This window comes from Dama dama, chromosome 31 (assembly GCF_033118175.1).
Source record: "Dama dama isolate Ldn47 chromosome 31, ASM3311817v1, whole genome shotgun sequence".
NCBI lineage: Eukaryota > Metazoa > Chordata > Mammalia > Artiodactyla > Cervidae > Dama > Dama dama.
In genome coordinates this window covers 28143097-28155076 of record NC_083711.1, presented here as the reverse complement: position 1 = coordinate 28155076, position 11980 = coordinate 28143097, and the positions used below count along the sequence as shown (strand labels likewise).

The 11980-nt window shown below is 38.9% G+C and overlaps 1 protein-coding gene across 1 annotated transcript in view; it reads left to right on the top strand.

Moving 5' to 3' along the window:
- Positions 1-476: 476 nt before the first annotated feature.
- The window catches only part of LOC133049983 (multidrug resistance-associated protein 1-like), a 91802-nt gene continuing 80298 nt past the window's right edge, over positions 477-11980 (top strand). The window contains exons 1-2 of the mRNA XM_061134052.1: positions 477-688; positions 7415-7476. Of these exons, the coding sequence (XP_060990035.1) occupies positions 626-688; positions 7415-7476 (125 nt within the window). The 5' untranslated portion in view covers positions 477-625. The remainder of the gene's footprint in view (positions 689-7414; positions 7477-11980) is intronic.

Here is an 11980-nt window from a genome sequence, read left to right as displayed (position 1 = left end):
TATATTTCACTTAGTTTTTTGCTAACCTTAGTTACTACGAAGTTATTCCATTTATTACATAGCCTTATGATTAATTTGAAAAGTAAAATTTAGATTCTCTATACTGTCATTGTTTCTTAATACTAAGAGAAGCATTTCATTAGTTTTTTTTTTTTTTTTTTTAAGTTTCTAATCTTAAAGCCCTTGCAGTTAAATTCTCTCTAAAATTTTACTGACACCTGTTCTCCTTAACAGTTTTCTGTAAGGGACAGATATTAACATTCTGTTTGCAAACACATAAATGTCACCCCAGGGAGGAAGGAGCTTTGAGTTTCTATTATAAAGGGACACATTTTCTAACAGTGCAACCCTGGAAACTGAGAATTAGAGTCCAGTACACGTTCCCCAGAAGGCAGAGATATTTGGATTCTACGGAAGGTCCCACTTCCCACCGGGCCCCTCCCTTCCTCCCTCTTTCCAGCCGCCGCCCAGGCGCGGGCGGGTAGGGCTGGGCGGCCGCCGACACGCCCGGGCAGGGCGCTCGCGTCCTTCCACCTTCCAGACGCCGGATTGACAGTCCCCGCAGAAAGGGAGCTGACAGCCCGGACCTCTCCCCGCTTCCCGTCGCCGGGAGTCGGCGTGGACCATGTTTTCCATCCTGGGGAGATGGGGCGCGAGCGGCTTCTACCAGCGGGTCACCGAGGCGCAGGTAAAGCTCTTTGGTGGAGGTGGGAGAGACGGGGCGGTTTTCGGGCCAATCTGGGGACGAAGGGATGGCTGAAGAGCTGAGGTCTGGGATGATGTGAAACTTCACCGAACACGATCTCAGTCCAGGTGGCTGCTGGAGGAGAGAAAGAGGCGTCTTTGAAGGGATAAGTGACCCCCACCCCCGCCCCCGTAAACAGAAACGAGCTTCTGAGAAAAGGATGAATGGACCTGACTTCCGCTGCAGGAGTGGATGGAATTCTACAACCAGTGGTAGATCCCAATAAAACCGCAGGAAGAGACCCGGGGTAAATAAACTGTCAACTGACATGATATTGAGAACCCGAGGCTTGGGCCAAACCCAGAAACTGCGGACATTTGACCGTGCCTCGCTGCCCCGGCACCCTATCCCTGCCCCCACGCTGTGATAACAGGTGCTTCTACAATGGAAGTCAGGTACCATGAACTCCGCTGTTGGATGCCGGCGTAGGTACTAAGCCGCATCAGTCGTGTCCTCTGACTGACTCTCTGCGACCCCGTAGACTGTTCCCTGCCAGGCTCCTCTGTCCATGGAATTCTCCAAGCAAGAATCCTGGAGTGGGTTGCCATTTCCTTCTCCATGGGAGCTTCGCGACCCAGGGATGGAACCCACCTCTCTTGCATCTCCTACATTGGCAGGCTGGTTCTTTACCACTAGCCCCACCTGGGAAGTTCAATTTCCTAAAAATATCTTACTTGTTTTACTTCTCATCACTACACAAGACAGGTCTTAGAAATAGGCCTAACACACTTAGATCTGTAGTACTTAAAAAGGAAGAAAAAAAATTTCAGATACAGAGGATCTTGTTCTCATCCTGGCTTTTGTTAGTAACTCCAACTGTCAAATAAATAAGACAGTCTATTAATTACATATGAAACTATAAATTTCTTTAAAAGTAGGGCAAATTATATGTACTCTTTTAAATCTATAAAATACAGGTATTGAATAAGTCACTTAAAAAGTGCAAGAGCTTCACTAGGACAATATACCTTTTGTGTTTTTTTTTGTTTGTTTTTTTAACCTTAGACATGTCAGGTTTAATCAGGCAAACTGGTTTAACACCATCAGTCTAACCTCAGAGGTGTCCAAAGGCAGTGAGTTACAAACAGGTGTAACTTATACAAACAGGTGAAATTATAAACTCAGACAATTTCTTCACCCCAAATTCGAGTGGACTCTTCCTTTAAGTTTCCAACCATGTTTATTTCCTTGACTATTACTCAACATCAATAGCTTTTTGGACCAAGAATCCATTTAGAAAAGATTGAAAATACTCATTTAAATAGCATTTTCTGTTTGTTACTTCTATGACACCAAGTGTTTTGGGTTTTTTAAGTTGATGGCTTTCAGGCATGTTGAAAACCTTGTATGATTATATTTCATTACTTAGAGTACATTTTTAGCCTAGTAGATGTCAGATAAAAATCCCAGCCTAACCTATAAGCCAAGAACATGACTTTCTGATTGAGTTTCTAGGGCTGGCATAAATAGATGTATAAATAAAAAACCTCTTAAAAATTTTATTGGTGGTGATTAGCATTAATTCATTTACATATTTATTCATGTAAAACATTTTATGAGCTGGACCCTGGAAATATTAAATATTAAAGAGCAGACACATTACTTTGCTAACAAAGGTCCATCTAGTCAAAGCTATGGTTTTTCCAGTAGTCATGTATGGATGTGAGAGTTGGACTATAAAGAAAGCTGAGCACCGAAGTATTGATGCTTTTGAACTGTGGTGTTGGAGAAGACTCTTAAGAGTCCCTTGAACTGCAAGGAGATCCAAGCAGTCCATCCTAAAGAAAATCAGTCCTGAATATTCATTGGAAGGACTGATGCTGAAGCTGAAACTCCAGTGCTTTGGCCACCTGATGCGAAGAGCTGACTCATTGGAAAAGACCCTGATTCTGGGAAAGATTGAAGGCGGGAAGAGAAGGGGATGACAGAGGATGAGATGGTTGGATGGCATCACCAACTCAATGGACACGAGTTTGAGTAAACTCTGGGAGTTGATGATGGACAGGGAGGCCTGGCGTGCTGCAGTCCATGGGGTCGAAAAGAGTCCGACACGACTGAGCAACTGAACTGAACTGAACTGAAACATAGTAGTTTCTACCCTCCAGAGAAGAGAAGTTTGGAAGGAAAAAGTACCTGTAGGCAAATTATTGGATAGTCAGGTAAGAGTGAATTCAGGGAGGACAGAGCTGAAGAGCCTTTACATCTCACGTAAGGAATTTGTTGAGTTTGCTCTGGTAACACAGAACACAAAATTGAGACTTGGAGGTAGGGATGGGAGGAGAGGAATCACTAACAGCGATACATCTCTCCAGACAATTCAAGCACAAGTAAGATTTAGCCAGCAGAAGTGAAGTACAAGGAAATGGACAAGAAGAAAGGGGTTTCTAAGTAGCAGCAGACAGTAACAGCACGTAACAGGTAGAGCTGAGGGTGTAGAATTATGACCTGAAAATAGAATGAACTTACTGGGTTCAATTCAATGTCTTATGCTTCTCAGTTGGAGGATCTTGGGCAAGTTTATTTTTTAAACTCTGGGCCTTTGTTTCCTCTTCTGTAAAATGGGGTTGACAAAAATATTCCCACCACAAAGACACATTATATTTAATAATACATATATTTACAACAGAATCTGGCACATAATAAGCAATTGAAAAGCCTAAGTTCTAAAAAGCGTTAAGTCCCTTTTGCTTTCTAGATGGTTTTCCTTCTCTGTAAGACTTCTGTATAGGCATTTTTCCATATCTTCCTTCAGTCTTCCCAGGATCATTCTCTAATACCCACAAAGGAAGTTCCTGAAGTTAGGGGTTATTAGATTTTGTTAACTATAGCAGTCACACAAACCACATCCTCAGGAGGCTGCATCTCAGGGTTGAACCCAAAGAAGATTGCCAGCAACATGTTTCACTAAATCCTGGACCCAGGTTATGCTGTGGGCTAGACTTCTTGCTCCTCCATCATAATACAAAAATAACAGGACCACCATTCAAATGAAAATTGCACATCAGATCTCCTGGAGGAGGGAATGGCAACCCACACCAGTACTCTTGCCTGGAGAATCCCACGGACAGAGGAGCCCGGTGGGCTACAGTCCGTGGGGTCGCACAGAGTCAGACATGACTTAAGCGACTTCACACAGCCAGCAGCACAGAATTAATATTAAGGCGTGTTTACTGGATGCCTAGTATATACCCAGTGCTAGATAAGCACAAAGATAATAAAATGACTTAGAAACAAAAGCCTGTAATAGGCTGGGGGAGATAAAAGAAATGGGAAATCATTTGATATCAGGTCTGCAGAGGAAGTGGTGTCAGCGAGAACAGGTGAGTTGAAAGGACTACAGAATGTCCAGTGGAGAGGATGGGAGTGAATTCACTCACTGAAGGAAACTCACAGAATTATCGTATCCTGGGTTTCAACATAGATGTTGCTTTGCAGCAATATGTTGATAATAAACTCAGTGAGACCCATGCTATGAATTCAGCAATTATTTACTGAGAAGCCATTTTTATATTCTTGGTACTTGATAAGATTTAATTACCTCTACTAGATATTTTGCCTGCCTGGTATTTCTTCTGGGAGGTAAATGTGCTTGGAATTCACTGTAATAACTTCAATATAAGATGCCTGGCCTTCATCTAATGAGGCTGTTTGTTTACCAGAGTACTCAAAGAACCTTGTATAAGATGCTTTAACATGCAAAGTGAACCTAGACCAGATGTCAAATACCCAGTCCTTGGCCTGCGAAAGTAACCTTGCCTACTAGCTCTGCAAGACTTTGGCCTTGGAAAGAAAACTTTTTTATTTAGCTGATGATTCCCTGGCCCAGCTGGATCATGGCCTCAACTGGGTTAGCTTGGCCAATCTTTGCTGAGCTCTTTCAGATATGTACTGTCAGCTGGAGAGTTGGCTGGTGGCTGGATAATGTAGAACCAATATCCTCATATGTTGGGCAGTCTTCAGACTGTTGGTCAGGATGATGGGCTGTCAGATGAGCACCTCGTTTCTAGCCCGTGTGGTCTATTACCCTCTAGGAGGCTAGCTTGGGCTCAGTCACATGGTGCACTCAGGGTTCCAAGCAGAGCAAGCCTTTTGAAGCTTAGAGTTGGAGTTCTCTTCTCATCACTCCTGTTGCATTCTCATAATCAAAACGAGAAACAATGCTAGCCCAAATTTAGAGTGGGAAATAGAATCAGTCTCTTGATGGGAAAAGCTGCAAAGTATTTGCAGCCATTTGCAGTTGGGCACAGAAATATATGTATTTTTGATGTGAATATGATCTTCACATCGGTGGCCAGTTATCAAATTGGCAACTCCCTATAAAATAAAATGTGACCACTGAGTTAATCAGAGAGTTTTCACACATTTTCCTCACTGATATATGTACTAATTTTCCAAATAATGTGTTTGATAGCAAGATTTATGACAACATTATAGTTCACTTGTTGGCATGGTTGTTTTGGGCTTTTTATTCATCACCTAGTAATGTGATAAATGTTTTACGTTTGTTGGAGCATTTATTTCTTGAAACAACAGTGGAAGCATATATAGCAACTTGTTAAAATATAGCTGACCCTTGAATAACACGGAGGTAAAAGGTGTCAAATCTCCTCAAAATAAAAAATCCACATGTAATTTATAGTCAGCCTTTCATGTATGTGGGATTCCCAGGTGTCTCAGTGGTAAAGAATTCATCTGCCAATGCAAGAGACACAGGAGATGCAGGTTTGGTCCCTGGGTCAGAAAGTTCCCCTGGATAAAGAAATGTCAACCGACTTCAATATTCTTGCCAGGGAAGTCCCATGGACAGAGGAACCTAGAGGACGACAGTCCATGGAGTTGCAAAGAACTGAACACACACACATGCTCATTCCGTATATGTGGTTCCTCCATATCTAAAGTTCCTCATCCATGGGTTCAACCAATCCATGATTGTGTGGTACTAAGAAAAAACCCAAATATAAGTGGACTCACGCAGTTCAAACCCATGTGTATATATATGTATTTATATAGTTGTTGTTTAGTCGATATGGTTGTTGTTTAATCGATAAGTTGTATCTGACTCTTTGCGATCCCATGGACTATAGCCTGCCAGGTTCCCCTGTCCATGGGATTTTCCAAGCAAGAATGCTGGAGTGGGTTGCCATTTTCTTCTTCATATATATATGTATACACACACACACACACACACACACACACACACACACATACATATGCAATGATTTATAGTGTATAATCTGCTATAACTCAGAGAACAGATTTGGAGTGAGTATTATGCTTTCTCATCTTTAATCAGAATATTTTGCTGTGAAAAATGAAAATCTCTCAGTTGTCTCCCACTCTTTATAACCCCATGAACTGTAGCCTGCCAGGTTCTTCTGTCCATGGAATTCTCCAGGCAAGAATACTGGAGTGGGTAGCCATCCCCTTCTCCAGGGGATCTTTCCAACCCAGGGATTGGATCCAGGTCTCCAACATTGCAGATGGATTCTTTACTGTCTGAGTCAGCAGGGAAGCCCAAGAATACTGGAGTGAGTAGCCTATCTCTTCTCCAGCGAATCTTCCCAACCCGGGAATCAAACTGGGGTCTCCTGCATTGCAGACGGATTCTTTAGTCGCTAAATCTTCTCTGACTTTTTGTGACTCCATGGACTGTAGCCCACCAGGCTCTTCTGTCCATGGGGTTTCCCAGGCAAGGATATTGGAGTAGGTTGCCATTTCCTACTCCAAGAATATTTTGCTGTTCAGAATGAAATATTGTTTTATTCCTCTAGAATAAGAAGTTTTTTTTAAATGTGATAAACAGTTCATGAATATGAAATCAGAACGGGATTAGAGAGGATTAATGCAAAATTGTTAAATATGGGACAATTTCTAACAGTGAAATTTAATTGTGTGATTAGTTTAACTTTGTAAAAATAGAGATTGATGCTGACCTTAAAAAAATGTAAGATTATTGCCTTTGAGACCTTCTCTTTTAAACCCCTCTTCTTTTGGTCAAACTTATCAGGTCAATGGAAAGAGTATTATGGAAATACTATAACCTTCCCAAATAATATATAATTGTGATAATATGTAATTATGTATGTATATATGCATTTATACAAATTATGTAATTAACCATTTACACAGAAGTGATAAAACCAAATGCCTATTATAGTCTACTATTTTTCTATTTATCAGAAGAAAGATAAAGATGTTTTTCACTTAGTAATTAAATATTTTAAATTTAGCTTATATTGTGCATATATGTAAGCTAAATTATGTATTTATATATATGCATGTATATACATACATATATATACAGTCATTTTAGTTTGAGAAGCTATATATATATATTTATACATATACATATATATACATGTGTGGTGATTCATATGTAGAGAGAGACAGAGAGAAAAAGAAGAAATAATAGGAAATTTAGGAATAGTTTTCCTTTTCTACATGGTTTCTTGCTATGTAAAAGCCATAATATTAGAAGAAATCTTAACTTTCCTCTAATACATTGTCCAAGGATATCTTAATTGTATTACTTGAAAATTATATTATCAACATAGCTGAAATATAAATGATTTCATGTTTGCTTTCCACTTGCTGACAAAGATATTTCAAATGTAAAAAAAGGCATTTTCTCCATACACTAGCTGTTATTTATTTATTTATTTATTTTAGAGATGCAGTCCAGAGAAAAGTGCTTCATTCTTCAGTAAGATGACCTATTCCTGGTTTAGCAGGTAAGAATTTTACTAATTCATCTGTGGTGTAACACATTGAGGAAAATTCTGAGTGAAATGACACTTACATGTTATTCCTTTAATCTAAGCATGTATATTTTTACAAAATAACTTTGCAAAGGTTTTCTTCTCATATGATTTATTCCAAAAACATCACAAATAGTAACATACAGAATAGGTCCACAGATAAGACTGTGAATACTCCTGCAATATGGCTGCCTATTTATAGTATTTCTATCCCTGTGAGCACTAGGAAGGGAAAATGAATATATACATATACACATACACATACATATACATATATATGAGGTTTCCCTGGTGGCTCTGTGGTAAAGAATCTGCCTGCAGTGCAAGAGACCTGGGTTCAATCCCTGAGTTTGGAAGATCTCCTGGAGGAGGGCATGGAAACCCACTCTAGTACTCTTGCCTGGAGAATTCCATGGACAGAGGAGCCTGGTGGGTTACAGTCCATAGGGTCACACCCAGTTGGACACGTCTGAAGCGACTAAGAAGCAGCCGCAGATGTATATATACACATATATGTTTAATCATCCTGTATCTGCTATTTAATTTTACCCATTTTGTATATTTTATTTCATGTAATTTCCCCCTAAGTCCTATGAGATAGGCATTTACAGAAGAGGACATTTGAGGCTCAAGGAGAGGGAAGCCAGTAGGCTTGATATCTAGGTAGGAGGTACCTAGGTAGGAGGAGCAGACTGACCTGATGTTAGAAGTCAGTTTGAGTTCAGGTTTCATGCTTTCTTTGTTCTGTTTTGTTATTCTACTTTTGACTGGAAATGCTCTCATTTATACTTATCTATGTAGTGTAGCAGTAGTCACTCAGTCGTGTCTGACTCTTGCGACCCCATAGACTATATCTCACCAGGCTCCTCTATCCATAGAATTCTCCAGGCAAGATTACTGGTGGTGGTGGTTTAGTTGCTAAGTCATGTCCGACTCTTGTGACCCCATGGACTGAGAACCCACCAGGCTCCTCTGTCCATGGGATTTTCCAGGCAAGAATACTGGAGTGGGTTGCCATTTCCTTCTCCAGGGGATCTTCCCGACCCAGAACTCAAACCTAGGTCTCTTGCATTACCACCAGATTCTTTACTGACTGAGCTACAAGGGAAACTCAAGAATACTGGAGTGGGTTGCTCAAATGGTAAAGAATCTGCCTGCAACGCAGGAGACCTGGATTTGATCCCTGAGTCAGGAAATCCTCTGGAGAAGGAAATGGCAAGAATATTGGAGTGGGTTGCCATTTCCTTCTCCAGAGGATTGGCTGACCCAGGGATCAAATCCAGGTTTCTGGCCTTGCAGGCAGATTCGTTAACATCTGAGCCACCTATTCTGCTTTTTGCTGAAAATTCTCTCATTTATACTTATTTATACTCTTATTGAGGAGAAGACAATGGCACCTCACTCCAGTACTCTTGCCTGGAGAATCCCATGGACGGAGGAGCCTGGTAGGCTACAGTCCATGGGGTCGCGAAGAGTCGGACATGACTGAGCGATTTCACTTTCACTTTTCACTTTCATGCACTGGAGAAGGAAATGGCAGTCCACTCCAGTGTTCTTGCCTGGAGAATCCCAGGGACGGGAGCCTGGTGGGCTGTCATCTACGGGGTCACACAGAGTTGGACACGACTGACTTGACTTAGCGCAGCAGCATACTCCTATTGAAACACACACACAATCATTTTGTAAGGCATATAATGTGGTTTATCTTATAGAATAATGTATAATATGTGATAGGGTCTTTAACACAAGAATTAAATCATATTGAATGAGAAGAGTTCATTTTTTCTAATTTTATACATTCAACAAGTTTCTGTATGTTTTCTTTTCTCCTATAGCAGAATGTTTATGATAATATGAAACTAAGTTTATCATTTTAACTTAATGCCCCTTGCTTTATAGTTGGTAGAAACAAAATTGCCCAATTTGATCTACAAATATCAGGTTAAGCAAAAAGTTCATTTGGATTTTTCTGTAAGATAGTATGGAAAAATCTGAATGAACTTTTTGGCCAACCCAATGTGTTTTTAAGAGTAGGTGAATGCTTTTATAAAAAAAAGTTTTTTGCATGCTAGATGTCCTACATTATGCTAACCTTTCAAAATGCAGCGATAAATGATCTAGATCTTGTCTTCCAGGAATTCATAATAGAATTAAAAAGATTAAAAAGTACACAATCAATTACCCAAAAAGGCAGTCTAAGCATGATAGAGAAACACAATTTTCAGAAATGTCAATTAACCAAGTTTGCACAACTGGGAATGTTTCACAAGTGATTAATGCCTTAACCCAACATTTAAAATGTATCGAGGTGAGCCAAAATGGCATTCCCAGTTGAGCAAACACCATTTACAAATCATGGAGGCAGGGGAGAACTGACCCTTCCATGTTGGTATGTCAAGAGATCAAGTTGAAAGGACAGATCAGTAAGAGTTCTCTAGGATATCCTGAAGATAGTGAGAAGCCACTAAAGGATTTTAAATAGAGAATGACATACGATTTGCACTTCAGAAAATCACCTGTGCAATTCTGTGGATATATGTAGGAGACGAAAATGGAGAGAGACTGTCAGGAGGCCCTTTGGATATCCTGGTAGATTTATGGTTACCACCTGAACCATAGTAATGATAAAGATGATGAGCAGGAAAGAATACATTCAAGAGCTTTTTAAGAGAAAGAGTTGATTGGAAGAGGAGATTGAAGAACTGGGGAAAGTGTTGAATAATGTTGGGTTTCTGGGTCAGATAACTGAAAGTTTCAGATATTGTGAAAATTTGTGAAAGCAGTTTTTAGCAAAGTTTCAATTTCTGGTGCCTGACTCACCCCCATTAAAAAAAACCTTACATGTGTTGGAGATGTAGACCTCAGGCTTACAGACGTGGATTTGAGACTCATTGACTGTAGATCTGTAATCATGAATGTCATTGAGATCAAGCAGGAGAGTCTATTTAACAAAGAATGTATTGGGAATCCTTAGTATTTAAACAGTAAGAGGAGGCAGAGTCTACAAAGGAAGCTAAGTATTCAGAATGTAAGAGACAAACCAAAGAAAGAGTGTGACTGGAAGCTAGGGAAACTGTCAAAAAAGGAGAAAAAGGTAAGTGACCAATAGGGCCATATACTGAAAATTAAAATAAGAAATGAACATTCTCCATTGAATTTGGCAATGTAAAAATTATTGGTGATATTCATGAAAGCTGTTGAAGTAGAAAACTGATATACTTGATAAGCAAATAATTGGGCAGAAGTTGAATTATGATAAAAAATTCTAAGTTATACAAATCTGTGAATCATTTAAAGAGGATTGCAGAAATTTTATGACAATATGCTATATTAAATTATGCACTAGAAAAAATAAAGTTTAAATGGAAATTATGTAAATGTGGACTATTTATAGTTAATGATTTTGGTTTTTCAAATTTGTGTATGTTTAGATATGTTTTTCAAACCTGAGTTCTGTCTCATCCATGAGTTGAGAATAAGAGTGATGTCTACACTGGTTTTAAAATTTTCAGACTGTCATTTTTAAGTCACAAGCTAACAGAATTTAAATGGTGCAAATAATTTTAAGTAAATGTACTTTAAAAACTTTTATTATCAAACTATATGCATTTTTGCAAATGAAAACAATGTGCATTTATGTTAAATATTACAAACATAATTTTAGGAGGCATGAAGTATGAAGCTGAAATTAAATTTAATATCAAATAAAACAGCAGAATTTAAAATATAGCAACTCAATATCTTGAAGTCTATATTTTAGATCAAACAACCAATAAGATATAATTTTTGAATAGCACATTTATTTTCTGTTTTTCTCTCACATGTCAGAACTAGATAGGAAATATTTTCATGGCATGCCATTATCTGAAGCTATCATTGGCGTTAAACTAATGTGGTTGCTTATCTGGTGATGAAACAATTGCAGCTGAATCATAGCTATTGTTAAGAGAATGTCTCTTTCAAGACACTGGTTAATTGTGTTCTCAGATCTGTTCTTTGAGTTACAGAATGAAATCAGAAATTATTTCCTAGGCTGAATTCAAGCTCCCCTAATTATATGAATAATTTGATTAAAATGTGCTCAGATGATGCAAATGATTAGGAAATTATATGCTTATGAGCCATAATTCCTAAGGCAGTAGCTGTCTAGATCATGTTGATGATTAATAATTATGAAAGTTTTATTAGCAAATATAATCTGTCATCAGTGTATAATAATCATGGTCATAGAATGATCCCCTTGACATACATGGAAAAATCTAGTTAACATTTTTATAGTTCACAATTGAATTATTTTAACTGGGGTTACACTATTCAATCTGTCCTACCTTTTCCTCATATATTAGTAAAATTTGTACATTACCTGACTTTGTCTCATCCTAAGATTTTTGTACCAACTGACACCTTGCCTTTTCCCATTACACAATCACCCCTTTCCAGAAATGTTTAAACAGATGATTAGCAATAATGAGGGCTT